The 15656-nt window shown below is 55.2% G+C and overlaps 1 protein-coding gene across 4 annotated transcripts in view; it reads right to left on the bottom strand.

Annotated features, from left to right (window-relative positions):
• Positions 1–324: 324 nt before the first annotated feature.
• Positions 325–15656, bottom strand: part of KIAA0513 (KIAA0513 ortholog) — a 62742-nt gene continuing 47410 nt past the window's right edge. For 3 of the 4 annotated variants that reach the window (XM_055306054.1, XM_055306056.1, XM_055306055.1), the window contains 7 exons: positions 14835–14875; positions 14217–14295; positions 12234–12311; positions 11016–11045; positions 7908–7988; positions 7316–7410; positions 325–5800 (listed from right to left, as the gene is read on the bottom strand). In XM_055306054.1, coding sequence (XP_055162029.1) covers positions 5751–5800; positions 7316–7410; positions 7908–7988; positions 11016–11045; positions 12234–12311; positions 14217–14295; positions 14835–14875 — 454 coding nt within the window. In that variant the 3' untranslated portion in view covers positions 325–5750. The remainder of the gene's footprint in view (positions 5801–7315; positions 7411–7907; positions 7989–11015; positions 11046–12233; positions 12312–14216; positions 14296–14834; positions 14876–15656) is intronic. The other variant, XM_055306057.1, reaches the window with a different exon arrangement.

Here is a 15656-nt window from a genome sequence, read left to right as displayed (position 1 = left end):
CCAGTCCCCGGGGGCCACTCCACCAACACAGACCCCCGTGCAGGCCAGGCTGCCCCTTGGAGGGGCCCCCCTCCTCCTCCTCCTCTTCCTCCTCCTCCTCCGCGTGCTTCCACGAGACGCACACCCATCTCGACAAGACCCTCATGCTCAGCCTAAATGGCAAAAGCCTCTATTTGGCCCCAGAAAAACAAAAAAAAAAACAAAACAAAACCAAAGCTTTCTTCTGAAAACCCGCTTACGTCACTGAGAAGATTGCCAATTCTGTGAGAAGTCCTTATGGATACGTGAACACAAAAATGAAACAGACCAGCTTTTTTTTTTTTTTAAAGATAATGTATTTAAGTTTCCACCTTCTGACAATCTGAGGTGCAATATAGAGACATACATTTTTTTCTTCACAGGAAAACAGTTTTGATTTTAGCACTTTTCTGAGATCTTCCACCTTGAAACCTCCTCAGCCTTAAAATACTGTTCGTAGGATAACACCTAGCGGGACAGGATTGCGTAATTGTCACACCAACAACACCGGCGTCGTAACTCTACTTTGGGGGCTCCTAAGGGCAAGGTCTGGGTGTGGCAATGGCAAGTTCGGGTCCACGACCAGCTGGCCGAGGGAGAAAACAGCACAATGCACACGTGTAAACCATTACCCAAGGCCCCAGGGGAGGCCACGGTTTTTATAACAAAGGCGGCAGACTGACCTTATTCTAGCACATTTACATATTTTAAGGGGACATATGTCTCTTGTCTGAATTTCTAGCATTTCCTAATGTTCAAAGGTTTGGCTTGTCTTCTTCAAGGCGCCTCACAGAAGTGACAGCCCCAGCTTGCTGGCGACCTCGCGGGCAGAGGGAGCTAACCCACCCTGCCTGCAGCACAGAAGGGGTCAGGACCCCACCCCGTGAGAGCTGACATGTGGGGAGGGTGCCCGCAGTGCCTTCCCCTGTTTTCACGAACACACATCCGGGGCCTGAGGAGGAAAGAGGTACAGCCCCCCCCAATTCTGGGATTGACCCCCGGGTCAAAAGGGATTTACCAAGAGGCGGTCCCTTTTACCTAAAGTGCAAACCACTCCCAGTGCAGCCCAGGAGGGCTTCCGGTGGTGGTGGTGTGGTGGTGGTGGTGGCGGTGGCAGGCTCTGCTCTGACTCTGCCTGGTAGCCTTGGAGTCTGTGGATTAGGTGAGGATCCCAGTTCTCTCCCAGCTCCCGACACCCGGCGGCAGGTGTGTGTGGAAGTAATGGGAAGACGGGCAAACCCAGACCATCCTGACGCTCTTCTAGAAATGATTAGTTTATCCCTTCCCATGAGTCACCAAGAGCCCCGACATGGAGAGTGCAGCCCCACTTGAATCCTGGAGACATGTGAGTCCCCTGAACACAGTTGGGGTGGGGTTCCATGCTGGGCTCTGGTCGACTCAGGAAAACAGGCCAGCACCCAGGGAACAGAACATGCCAGTCCTCACGAGGAGTATGAGACTCTCGGGCCCAGGGAAAACGAGGGGCACTGATGAGGCCCCACTGGAGCCCCCCCATGGAGGACAGCCTTAGCATCGAGTGCATTTACTGAATGTGAATATGAGAACCACTCCTCCACCTATTATTTGGTGACCAACACACCCCTATTCCCAGCCCCATGATGACTAGGACGTATGGGACACATGGCCTGGGTGGCCTTGCCCGTGGTCTGAACCATGCACATTATTCAATTGGGGCGCTTCTAGCCAGTACAATTCCCTTTTTGGTGAAACTGATCGCTGAGAGTCCTAAAGGGAAAAATGATGTACAGGGAGGCTGGGAGGAGGCAGCAGAGACATGGGAGCAATGGTTCAGGACTACAAGGCCGGGGGTGCTGGGGACAGGAGGGAGCTCCACCCCACAGGTTGGTCGATGACTAAACATGGGGAGAGAAGGATGCAGCCTGGCCTGGCTTGAGCACTCTACCCACCTCCCCCAAGGCTGGGGCTGGCCTGGCTCCCCACTCCTGCCCCCTCCCTCTGGATGACAGACCATCCTTCCCAAGCTTCTCCACTGTGCCAGGCAAAGGATTCGGCTGCCCCCACTCAGTTGCCACATGTTTGCAGTTTTAGGTAATCTGGTAATAAATTGATCCAACCTCACAGGTCCACCTAGATCCTCCCCAAATACAAGCCAACCGTCAGGCTGCCGCGGTGCACAGGAAGGTCAGGCCTGCAGCTTGCGGCCCTGACTGGCAGGCGTGGTCACCGGGGCGAGATGGAGCCTCACACAAACTTCTTCTTGGCATCCGCGCTGCGCTTCCCACATCAGGAGTCTGGAATACCAGGTGCTCCGTGGGACAAGTTAACTGTCCACCTCTGCCTGGGTGGGCTCACCAGCTAACCTGAACATGCTAGGTTTTAATTTGGGTGCAGAACTCAGGACATGGGCACTTTCTGGTCCTCCTTTTGGTAATGTAGGAGCTTCTTAGCATCTCCCCCCCCCCCCTTTTTGGCAACAGGAAAATCACAGATCACTCCATTTCACTGTACAAATAACTCAGAGTATCAGAATCCGGTTCTCCTCCTTTGGTTAAACACATGCACACACATACAGCAGATGCAATCTGAATATCAACGTGGCCTCTCTTACACATCTACCAATATTGCTAAAATTAAAACAAACGTTCAACACATACCAAACTGCATCGTGGGGCACCTGGGTGGCTCAGTCCATTAAGCATCTGACTCTTGATTTTGGCTCAGGTCGTGATCTCAGGGTCATGAGATGGAGCCCCGTGTCGGGCTCTGCACTGGGCGTGGGGCCTGCTTGGGATTCTCCTTCCCTGTCTCCCTCAGCACCACCCTGACCCCTCCTCCAAAAGCTGCATCTCAACATCATCCTGTTTTCCGTGCAGGGAACTTTTTATTTGAGAGGACTGGCTGTCCTGGCTCACTGTGATTCACACAGCCCCAGAGGAAAGGCAGCAGAAAACCTGAAATGCCACTGCATCAGGGTGAGCCTTCAGAGCTCCCGGCTTCAGACACCCTACCTGCTGGGATGGGAAACTCTCTTCTAGGATATGATCTGACCCTTCCTGCACTGAGTCTCTGGTTCCTGAGTTTACAGGAAGGGCTAGAGGGGCTTTCACACCAAAGTGTCCCTGTGTGTACACCAGGGTGGCACCTCTCCACATGCTAGGATCTCTGAGACTGTCCTGTGTCTGCTCCAGCCAGGCCCCCGAGGGAAGAGACAGTGTTACAAGGACAGAGGGAAATAGCAGAGCAAGCTGCCAGCCTTCTTTCTAGGGTTGGTACTCCTCCAGGTGACACTGGCCAGAGGCACTCTAAGGCTGCCACCAGGAGACGGCAAGCCATCATCAAGCCCTCTGAGGAGGGCTCACGTTTCTGGCAGCAGCCGGCGGCTGACCAACCCCGCTCTTCCCAGCCAGATCCAAAAGAACAAGGAGCGGGAGGGGAGAAAACCCAAAGTGGCCCTTGCTTCCACCTTTAACTGCTATTTCAAGAGGCCTACATGGGGAATAAAAGTCTCAAGTTCATTTTTGAAGTTAAAGTGCTTGAAAAAGCCAAAAGAAGTTACAGCTATGCTTCTTTCCAAAGCCCGCGAGGTCTTGCAGGCCCCTCCCTGGGGGAATGGACCTCAGGACCCACTTGGCTCTCTCCAGAAAGTAGAACCAAACTTCTATACAAATACCTCACATACACAAGGATAAGTCTTTTGGGCACCTTACAGTAAAGTCCTAACGCATTTCAACCAAAGAATAAGAAATGACAAAGCCAACGACACTGCAGCTAAGGGGAGACCCCAGTGGGGGCCTCGGACAGACCCCCTGTGTGGCCCTGATTCTACAGACGGGGAGCGGAGCATGACGGAGTCTGGGTCATGGCTGAGTCTTTTAGGAGGGGATGCATTATTTGAAGGAGGGGTCCATATACCTGTTAATTTGACCTTATTTCTTTGAAATGCATTCAGTAGAGACATATGCTATCCCTGGGGCCCAACACTGGCCATGGAATTGGGGGGACCTCCTGTTTGTGGGACCTGACCCAGCAATACGGCTGTGCTTTATTTGGTGACATTGCCAGACAGGCTGACTGCCTCCCAAAACACATGCACACACGTGCACACACGTACAAGACACCATCATAAAAACAAGCAGAGCTTCAGGATCCAGCCTTTGGCTGGCAAAGCTGCACAGCTGCACGCTCAGATCACACCATGCTTCACGTCGCCTCTCTCATCCTCACCAAGACACGTGTGCTACAGCTCAGTTGGTGCATGCTCGCCTCTGGAACGTTCCAGGGAGGCATTCCATGAGGGAAAGCGCTCCAGCACTGGCCGGGTAACAACGACCAGGCATGGTTTGTTGTGCTCAAGAGGAGACCATAATGTGATGACCGAGAGGCGAGGAGGTAGAGAAGGGAATGGGAGGGGAGGATGTCGGGAAAGGTAGAGCCCAAGGGCAAGGCGCCAAGGCAGAGGGAACCAGACTGACGGGAAATATTCACACCAGGGGAGCTGCATGCTGGATGCTTGCCGTCACACGTCAGTCCTGGGGCTGGTCAGCGGTGCCCGGTACAAACCGAGGGAGAAAAGCCAGGGTTCCCAGGCACCTGATGTAGGACGGCGGGGGTTGTCTGCAGAGCCTGCAGGAAAGAGGTCAACCTGCGTGGGCCAAGGAGGGAGGGGAAGGCGCCTTCCCAAGGCTGCCGGGGGTGGACGGCGCACGGCTGCTCCACTAACGAGCCTCACACAGGTGCCACCAGAAGCTGCCTCTGCCCGGCTGCCTGTCACACGGACAGATTTTCCTGTCTTCCTTGAAATACAGGACAGCAGTGTCTGCTTTTAAAAAGGGTGGTTGCCTTGCAACTACTGAAAAAACTTCTCTTTCCAATGCTGCTTCATGGGGCAGACAGCCCATGCTACTCCCAGGGAGAGTGGCAGGACTCTCTCTGCTTCAGAAGGAAGCTGTCAGTGGACCAGGCACATTTCGGGTGGTCTGACACCGACACCTTGGTGCTGGTGTGATTCTAAAGCAGCCGCTCAGATCCTGCCAGGTCTCCGGGGCGCTCACCCCCCTGACTGGGCCCTTCTGCAGCCAGGGAAGGAGGTCCCCAGCACCGAGCTCTTTCCCCTCCCTAAAATCGGAAGTGTCTCCTTCCTCCCAGCAGTTTCAGTGACTCCAGTTCCTGTCTCAGGGTGGGGAGCTGGCACAGAGCCAGCCGAAGCCACGGACTGACCCAGCCTGCCCTGGGGGCCCTGACTGTGGGCGTACCCCTACTCCATCCCACTGCTGAAGAAGAACGTCCCAGACTATCAGCAGGGCCTGCCCCATGTCTCTGGAGTGGGCCAGCTCATGGTGTCTCCATCTGCATCCCCATGTGCACCCCACCCTCTCCCTCTCTCCTTCTCAGGAGGCTGCAGCAGGCGCTGCCCTGTGTCTGCCTCGGCCCTGCTCTCCTTCCTCCTCCTCCTGCTTTGTCTTATGTCACAGGCCTGACACTCAGGAGTACGGGCAGTCACCTTGGTTTTAGCCATGTAATCCCAGGGACCCTTTGGCACGCAGATGGGGGGAGCAGACAAGGCAAAAGGGAGGTGGGGAGACAGGCAACCGGATTCTTCTAACTGCTAGTTCTAGGGCAGCGTGGAGTGGCTCTGGGTGCTGCCGATGTCATGCAGGGTCATCAGGTGGGGTGACAGCCAGTCGCTGGCCCAGGAAAGGGGTGTGTACCCTCAGTCCTCCTGGAGGGTACTCTGGGCGACCTCCCACGGCCTACTCAGTGGCCATCTGCTCAATGTGGTCGCTCAGCAGCTTGTATTGCTCTGGAAAGGAAAATGATATTAATTCTTGGAAGAAAGATGTCGACACCAGCAGGTGGGTCCTGCTCTTTGCATTCACTCAGCAGGACCTCACCAGGAGTGGTGAGTACAGGCTTCTGAAGATTTGCAGTGACACAGAGCCCGTAGCCACCAGCACACTGCACGCCTGGCACCTGGAAGTGGTCTCTCAGAAATGGGATGCATCTGGTTATGGAGATGACGTGAAGGCCAGGGAAGGCATAGTGCCAGTCGATGAACTGTGCCATGGGAGCCAGGCCTGAGTCCTATGCACAGGGGCATAGGGGCAAGGGGACAATGTTCTTGACTGGTACTGTGGGGCTGATGACAACATTCTGCTATTTCCCAGGGAAGCATGGAGCATTCTCCTGCCTCCTGAGGCTACTCTGCTGTGGTCCCCTCTAATTTGGTGCAGGACGGAGGGCTTTTAAAAAATATTTCTATGAGAGAGAGAGAGAACGTGAGGAGGGATTGGGAGGAGCAGAGGGAGAGAGAATCTCAAACAGATTCCCCACTGAGTACCGAGCCTGATGCAGAGATTTGATCTCAAGACCCTGAGATCCTGACCTGAGCCGAAACCACCAAGAGTCAGCCACTTAACCCACTGGGCCACCGAGGTGCCCCAAATGGAGGTTTTTTTTTTTTTTTTTTTTTTTTTTTTTTAAGAATACTGTGTCAATCCAAATGTATTTTTAAGTGGAAGACTTTTTAGGCCATGAAGGAAAACTGTTTTGCAGCAGGTGGTGGGATGTCCCATAAAAGTTGGCTCCAATAGCAGATTGGGGTGCGGATATTAACGTATCCTTTTTTTTTTTCTGTATCCTCTTTTGTTAAAAAAGTCAGAGATCCTAGGAATGCCTGGGTGGTTCAGTGGTTGAGTATCTGCTTTCGGCTCATGGCGTGATCCCGGGGTTCTGGGTGAAGTCCCACATTGGGCTCCTTGCAGGGAGCCTGCTTCCCTCTGCCTACGTCTCTGCCTCTCTCTCTCTCTCTCTCTGTCCCTCTCATGAATAAATAAAATCTTAAAAAAAAAAGAAGTTAGAGATACTAGAGAAACCTCACGTTGCCCCTCTCCTCCTCCTTCTCCCCTGCCCCTCATACCTGTGTGGCTCAAGAAACAAAGGTAGGCATATGGTGGACATTTAGAAGGAAGCTCATGGTGGGAGCTTGACCATTTTCAAGATCAGAGTCTGAGCACCCAGTTCTATCTTTACCCTAGGCCCCATATATAAACACTGGGCTGATAAGCTCTCCCACCCCAGCTCACCAATCCCCCACCCCTGGCAAATACTACCTAGCAGAAACAGACTTCCAAATACAATGACAAGTGTTCTGTGCGTTTAGGTAGACGGGACGAGAGAAGGGGAGAACCTGCCCCATAGTTCAACATCATGTTTCTAATTAAAACAGTAGTGATCCCTTTAGCAGGGTGGGGCATTCCAGAATGCAGAGCATCGCTTCCTAAACCCCGAGACCCGCCCGCCTCTGGCCACCGCTCACCTTCATCCAGATTGCCGATCACGGCCTGCTTTTTCAGGAAGTCATTACACAGCTTCTTGTTCAGCCCGAATGCCAGCATGTTGTGAGTGAACGTGCTGGAGGAAAAGACACCCGTGAGCTAGCGCCCTTCCTGCTCCCTGGGGAGGGGGAGCCAAGGGCCCCCCATGCAGCCCTGCCTGGAACTGTTAGTGTAAAACGAACAGCAGCCTCGTCAGCCAGCCACCATCTCACGGCACAACTGCCCGCCACCAGGCGGTCATCAGGAACGAGAAGCCAGGTCTAACATCAGTAATAATGGGCTTCTGAGCCGTGTGAGAATACACATTATAATGACATTGTGTCAAGTATGTGTGACACCGTCAGGGTCGGAGCCCCCTCTGCAATGCCCCCCCAAGTGGGAACGTCTCCTCCGGGGGCCTCTCATCACCGCATCCGGGCATCACTGCCCCCCTCTGCCCTGCCTCCCCCTCTGTGGGTGATTGGCCATGAGAATGGGCCTTCCAGCAGGAGAAAAGCCCAGGCTTGGCCCCACCCTGCCCCACTCAGTTGGGGTCCCCAGGAGCCCCCAAGGTGTTGTCGTCCATGCCCTTACCCCAGCTGCCCGAAGGTGATGTTCTCATTGAACCGCAGACTGTCATTGCGCTCCTCCTGGGTCATGTGGCACCACTTCTCCCTGCAAGCACAGGTGAGAGGAGAAGGTTCCAGAATGCCGTTGTGTCCCCCGCCTCTTGCCCCCCTGCTCTGATCTACAGGGGGCACCCAATGTGGCCTCCCTGACACGGAGTGGGGAGCGCCTCCCCTGCAGAGCTGTTTGATCTGCATTTACGCAAAGCCTGCCCAGGGTTCTGACACTCTGCCTAAACTCAATCACTTCAGCCTTCCTGAGATGAGGAGATCCCAAAGCTGATACGCTTCCTACTGACCCAGAGATGATGTGTGGTTTGTAGTTGCCCAGAATGTTCTCTAGGAGAAAAGAACACTCCACCCCCATGTCCTTCTCTATGGCTCCAGGATGGGAGGTCCTGGTGTGATCGGAAAGGCAGAAAGACCTGCAGAGAGGGTCCTGCTGGCGTCCCAAGGAAGTGGGTGCTGAGAACCCGTCCAGGAAGCCCTCAGGCTGGGGCTACATCTGCAGGCCTCACTGGCTCTTTGGGGTGGGGGGTGTACATAGCCTCTCGTGGCCGGGAGGCCCAGGGTGTTGGGGAGGTTGGACGTGCTGAGGGCCACACCATCCTGCCAGGTGGGGTCTTGGCTCTGCTGCATGTCCCGGGCCCGGCTTCCTCATAGGTAAGGTTTATGCTCCACGGAGCTCCCAGAGCACACAGATGAGACCTCGATCCCAAGGCCCCCGTGAACCATCCCCCCCATGAAGACGCCACAAAGCCTCTAGCACAGAGCGCAGAAACCCCAATGAGAAAGAAGCGCAGCCTGTGTGTGGCCGCACGGGTGGGCTCTGAAGCCTGACTCTGTCCACTCTCTGTGGTGGAACATGTGAGCGCACAGGCCGTGGGCTGGGGGGTGCTCTCCGAGTATGAGCTCCGTGTCCTGACTGAAAGCCAGCCGTCTCCAACAGCTCGCTGCAGGGTGCGGTCTCCCCCTCCTCTGGCACAGCACCCCCATCTCAAGTGGACTGGGGATCGTCCTGCTTCTGCTCGGCTCCACGCCCTGCCCTGAGGGGATGAGAGCCTCCGTGTCTACCTGAGAAGCTCCCCGCAGGGCCAGATGCGGATATGGAGGAGATGCTCATGTAAGCCCATTTCCCCCTTAATAACTAAGCTCTGGGTGATGAGTCTGATGAAACAAGGTTGGGAGAGAGAGAAAAGATGAGGGAGAGGAGAGGCGGAGTGAGAGAGTGAGGGGGCGAGGGGTAGGGGCAATGGAGAAGCCAAAGGAAGAGAGAACCAAGAACAGAAAATCTTAACTCCTCCCCATCCCCAGGCCCAGGGCCACTCAAGTGGCCATGGCTTAGCAGGAGGCCGTAGGACGTCAGGAGCATGATAGCCGTGAGGGCAGGTGTCACTCCCAGCCTCCTCTCGCCGACAACAGGATACCCGAGAAGATACCCAGATATGCTTCCAGGCATGATGCTCATCCCATCCCTCGTTCCCCCCGCGGTTACCCTCAGGATCATCCAGGCACATCAATCCTCATACCACATCAGGCCTGCAGTGTACAGTTTCATAGGTTGTGCAGTGCACAACCCCACATCATGTAGGAATGACCCAACAGCCTGACCCTCCTGACCTGGATGAGAAAGTCATTCTGTTTGCTGTGGCAAGGACTAGAAGTGGGGCATTTAACCTGGCCTCTGAAGAAAGAGATGCAAGGTCATTAGCAATCAGTGGATCAGGTGCTGTCTGCAATCAAATCAATTCCCTAAAACTGAGATCAATATACAATCCCGGTCAAGGTCTAGTGCCACAGAGGGCAGGACATTGTGTCAAAACTGCCACACCGGGAATCCAGATGTGGGCCACAGATGCCTTTGGAAGTGGAAGCCTTTCTGCCTCTGAGTATCATCGGCTGAGTTTACTTTAGAGGAGATGTGATGCTGGAGGCATGAGGCTCCCCGGGGACCCAGAGCCCACCTCCCACCGCACCAAGAGAACACATGCTCTTCTTCCGGGTGAGGCCCAGGGCATGTGTGGGTGTCTGGGTGGGGGGCAGGTCCAAGACGTGGTCAGACCACGTCTGCTCTGGGTGGCATAGCCCGTGAGGCCCAGGGGCCGGTGCCCCCTGGTGGGCTCAGAGGCGGCCGCGATGCTCCAGTTCTGTGCCTCAGCAGAGGTGCTAAGCAACTCTGCCCCTGGGAGGCCGCGGTGAGTCACACTCCCACCCAGAGAGACTGTGGGGACGCAGGGGCTTTGTACTAAGGGGGGGGGTGTCCATTATGCCTACATGCTCCTTTTATAGCCATAATAACGCTGCATAAGAAGCAAGATTTCTCATAAACAATAAGCACTAAAAATACATCACTGATTAAAGGAAGCGTGCTTTGGGAAACGTCCAGCGAAGAAACAATCCTTGTATCAGAAACTGTATTTTGAATAGGCAGGTCCTTAACTCCAAAAATATATTACAAAAGATATCTAACAAATACGAAGGTCGAACGATTAGGGTTGGACTCCACCGTGGGCTGGAAAAAACAAGCCAGCCCCGTTCTAGGCCGTTCTCTTCAGGGGACCCTCCCCCTCACACATACACGCACACACAGGCTCCCCACCACACAGTGGCTGGGAGGGAGGGGACCCCTTCCCAAGCCTGGCTGGGGCAGGGGAGGGCCTGCCAGACCCCTGCTCACCTCTGAGCCTGGCTGCAGAGAGGCAGATCCTCTGTACCCACCCACAGCTCCAGGCTGCGACGGGATTACCAAGGGTAAAGTCAAGGGGGTGGGTTGGGGGCCTGCCTAGGAGGGGCTGGAGCAGCCAGGGGAAGGCTTGAGTTGCTCAACATCGGACCCTGCTGCTTGCTCTCTGAACTCACACTGGGTCTTGCGGAGTCTTGGATGCCCTATTTGCTTCCTGTTCCTGGTGCTCTGTCCTCAGTGAGCCCCCACCCGTCACCAGCCTGTCCCAGGGAGGGGCCTGCCCCAGTGTCTGGGCTCTGCCCCTGCAGCAGCTAGTGCACGGCTCCCGCCCTGAGGTGGCCCTGGCGGGGACCCCCGGCACTGTAACATCAACAAAGTCACGTGGACACACACCTCTTCTTCTCCTCCTCTCCAGCATCCCCTCTGGAGCGGCAGCAGAAACAGGTAAACAGAGGAACATGTCAAAGTCATGCAAGATATGTGGATGGAAAAAAGAGAACAGCGAGAGAGGAGCATTATTACAGGCAGAAACAGAGAGACGGAGAGAGACGGGGTACTCGAGACCATTTATCTGCTGGGAGCCCGACAGCTACAGAAGCAGCAGGAGGAAACCCCATTCGCCTACAAGCATCTAAGCGCTCCCTCAGTCTGGTTTCCTGGCAGAGTGTGGGATTCTCTCACTAGAATCCCCGGGACTGGTTCAGCATCTTCCCCACTGTGTGCTCTCTCTGCCTCCCCCAGGAGATGCAGGCCGTCCCACCCTGCTGGGGTGCAGCTGCCCCCCCACCCCAATGGAAGGACTGCACTTCAGTTCCCCCCAGAGCTATGGACCGGTCATACACAGCAGGCACCTGCTGTCTCCTGCCAGGTGGAAAGGCTGAGGGTGTCTCCCCCCATTAGAGAAGGAGAGGCTCAGAGACTTCAAGGTCCCATGACTGGGAGGGGGTGCCAATTAGGGGGCCCAGGACTGGGAGGGCTGCTGCCCTTTCCTGCCTGGCCACTAGACACAGCAGGCAGCAACCCTGGCTCGCCATGACCAGAGCGGGAAGGACCACCAGACCTCACTGGCACCCTGTGCTTTGTGTGACAGTTTACAAAGGGGGTCTTCTGATATGGCAAGACCACCCTCGGGGAGGCTGGCAGGATCAGAGCAGTAAGCTGAATGTAGCAATCGCATGTCCCCAGACGTTCACTCTCTTGAGCTGAATCTGCGGGGGGGGGGGGGGGCGGCCAGCCCTGTGCCCCAGAGTCCTGTGGCATGGTTTGTGCTCAGGATTCTCATCTCTGACAGCCATAGGCAGAGCGGCTCCTTGGGGTTCCTGGTGGTTTCATTCTGAGGGAGTTTGCGTTTTGTAGGGGGCGGGGTCAGGCCAAGTCATGCCAGAGGCCAGGACAGAAAGCGCTCATGCAAGCTGAGGACCCCCACCCATGAAGCTATGCGTGCCCAGGACCCTCCAGGCAGTGTGCCAGGCACCAGGGTCAGAAGGTGCTGAAGAAGACATGGACGCATTGACCCAGCCGTCCTTCTGCTCTTCTCTGCAGAAACCAGAAAATAAAGCCACTCCCCGGTCCTCTTCCCCAAGGCAAGGCGGGCCCAGATGCTGCTCCTACCTGGTGGTGGGAGACCGCTTTCTCCTCTCATAGTGGACAGCGTCAAAGAAAGCCGCGTTCCAGAACCTCAGCGTGTGCCTGTGGGACAGAGGCGGGTGTCAGTCCTCTCCAGGGAGGGCGGGGAGGCAGGTCTCCGCACACTGGAGGGATAGGGCGCACGGATTCCCACCACATCTATAGGGCTTTCGGACAAGTTGCAGAGAGGCAGAGTAGAGAAGAGAAAAACGAGCATGTGCCTTTGTCCTAAACCAAGGCAGTTCCCCGGGCTTCCGGCCCAGGGTCACATCTCTTCTGGGATGAAGGTACAACATGAGTGACGTGGGGGCAGGACGACGGAGGCCAGGTGGCTAAGTCCCGCCTCCATCTGGTCAAAGCTGAAGCCACCTCCTCTGGGACGTGGATGAAGGCCATCTTCTGCTTCTCCACCCCCACTGGGCCTCCCAGAGGAAGCCAGAGGTTTGGGGACACCTGCTGCCTCAGAACAGGGTCTAGTAACATAAATGGGAACCTGGCACAGACAGGCCACAATGCAGAAAACAAACACGTTCATAGATACACAAGTAAGAGACATTATTCTTAAATTCATGGGTCTGTAACTACGCAGGGTGCGTGGGCCAAACCCAGCCTGCTGCCTGTGTACACCGGGGTTTACGGGAACACAGCCGCACCCATTCACACTGTCCACGGTGGCTTTTGCACAAGCAGAGCTGAGCACTTGCCCAGAAAGCCGAAAGTTTTTATCACTGGGGCCCTCAAGGAAGAGTGTGCCAAGCCCTTTGGGAAGTGATAAGACAGTGGCCAAGTCACAGTCCAGGAGGCCCAAGGTGAAGCCCTAGACAGGGGTGACACGGCCGGTAGCTTCTCCCGGCTTCTGCTGAACCTGGTGCAGCTCAGGTGGGGCCTCCAAACAGACACAGGCTTAGGGACAGCCCCGCCTGGGCCGCCCTGGCCACACTCCCGCTCTGCCCTTCCTGTAGCCAAGTTCTCCAAGGGCCGTACTGTGGCCTTCGAGGGAGGGGCATATCTGACACCCTTGGGGCTGCAGGCGCCAGCTCTCTGCCTACTTGGGAGTGAACACAACACGGCGATGGGGACGCTTCACAAGCCTAAACAGCACAAATGGTCATTCACAGAGTGAGATTGAGGGCAAGGGTCCCCTGACCGCCCGTCCCTCATTTACTCATGACCTTCATTCCTATACATTCAGATAAAACAGCGTTGTTGGGATATAATTCATGTACCATCAACTCAGTCTTTTAAAGTATACGATTCAGTGGTTTTTAGTATATTCAGAGTTGTGCAAGCATGACCACCATCTACTTCCAAAACATTTTCATCCCCCCATGAAGAAGCCCCATGAAGAGTCCCTCCCCATCCCCTGGTTCCCTCAGCGCCCCACAAGCACTCAGCTATTCTGTCTCTAGGGACGAACCTATCCTGAACGATTCATCTAAATGGCATCATACACCATTGTCGTCTTTCGTGTCCAGTTTTTTCACTCAGCAAAATGTTTTCCAGGCTCACCCATGACTCACCGGTCAGGGTCTCATTCCCTCATGTGGCTGAAGGGTACTGTGTGGCATGGTTATACCACATTTTATGTGTCCATGCATCACGTGTCCATGCCTGTGGACATTCAGGTTCTTTTCAGCTTTTGGCTATTAGGAACCTACATGCATCAGTTTTTGCTTGGGTACCTGTTCTCAGTTCTCTTGAGCACCTAGGTAGGAGCGGAGCTACTGGGTCACAGGGTAACTCTCCACTAACATTTTGGGGAACCACCAGACTGTTGTGTGTGGCTGCTGCCCTCTTTCCATCCCCATCGGCAATGTAGGAGGGTCCCAATTTTTCCACATCCTCCCCAACACCTGCCATGGTTCACCTTTTCTATTCTGGTTACCCTGGTGGGCAGAGTGAGCTCCGTTTCTGACAGAGATGGAGATGTCAGGAGCCATGGCCCCATAGGTGCGAGGGCAGCCTTACCAGATGGGCTGCTGCTTCAGGTGTGTGTACAGGTAGACCTTCTCCCCTTTCCTTTCTTCCTCCGGGCTGCACATGGTCACTGTGGGCAGGCGACAAAGACAGACTGTTGCTCCGGTTGTACCCCCTGCTGGCGGACCCCTCAGCATCCCTCCAGGCAGCACTGCTTCTCCCCAGTGGTTATAGGAACACAGTGGAAATTCCAAGATTGCTTTTCTTTTCTTTTCTTTTCTTTTTTTCAAGATTCCTTTTCTGCTGCCCACAGCCAGGAATAATGCTCCTGCCCCCTGGCGGTGGGGACTTCTCCTGAAGGAGAGGTCCCTGGCACAGCTCTCCCAGCTCCAGCAATACTTTCCTTCACTTCCCTGGGATGTAGAATTTAGTTCTTGAATCCTCTCCCCAGAGAAGATATTTCCCCCAGAAATTCAACAGGCGAGCAGAGGCCATGGCAGAATGATGTCAGGAGTCATCCACGGTGGCATCTCGCACCACAGATGGTCAGGGGCCAGTTCCTGGGGGGCCGACTGAAGACCCCACGGGGGCCTGGGTATAGGACTAGGGGCACTGTTGTGGCCGCAGCTGGGCACCTGCTGGGCCCGGGGAGCACTGGGAGGCACTCACCGGTCTTCTGTGGTTTCTCCTTGGGCTTGTTCTCATCCTCCCTGGGGGGGGAAAGACACCGCAGCAGTGACAAAATGACCCCCCTACACATTTTCTCAGCTCAAACGAACCGGTCTACCTGGCTGAAGCATGATTATGTCTTTTAGTAGTGGGGACATTTAATGTGGTTTTCTCTGAAAAGGTGCTATTAAGTCAATGCTACATTTGCCAATTGTCCATCTACCAGAATTAAGGAGATGTGGCATGTAGGCTTCTGTGCATCATTTTCTCTGCATCCCAAACTGCCTGGACCACAGAAGGAATCTTCCAAGTCACCTGGCTGTAACCCACCATGAGAAGGGACTGTGGGGACTGCAGTGGGCATGGCGCAGACACTGGGAGCCCGGAGTACCCTCTTGTTGACGTGCCCCTTTCTTGGGAAGTCTTCACTTCAACAACCCGTTCCCAAGCACCCGGTCCCAGAAGGCTCCTGAGCTCCTGCTACAGAACGGCTGTCCTGGGGGATGGGAGTCCATCCCCTGCCTACCCGGTTCCGTTCATACTGGCTCTCACCACACTTCCAGGAGGAAGGGGGCAAGAGGGCTTGCAAGTCCCCTCCTGCTCGCTGGCAGTTTCAACATGCTCCCCATCAGTCCTAGAAAACCCTGACCCCCAGGGGACACCCCTGCCTGTCAGTCAACCCAATGGCATTTGCAAACCACAGAAAACTCTGTGTGGAGGGTGGGGAGTCCAGTGGGGCCGGCAGCTGTGCTTACCAGGAGCGGCTAGCAGGACCCTAAAGTTACCCAGGGTGGCCGCACAGACCCCTCCACTGCCAGGTCA

Source organism: Nyctereutes procyonoides, unplaced genomic scaffold, assembly GCF_905146905.1.
Source record: "Nyctereutes procyonoides isolate TBG_1078 unplaced genomic scaffold, NYPRO_anot_genome, whole genome shotgun sequence".
Lineage (NCBI taxonomy): Eukaryota > Metazoa > Chordata > Mammalia > Carnivora > Canidae > Nyctereutes > Nyctereutes procyonoides.
The sequence above is the reverse complement of the archived record's forward strand: the minus strand, read 5'-3'. Positions and strand labels throughout refer to the sequence as shown.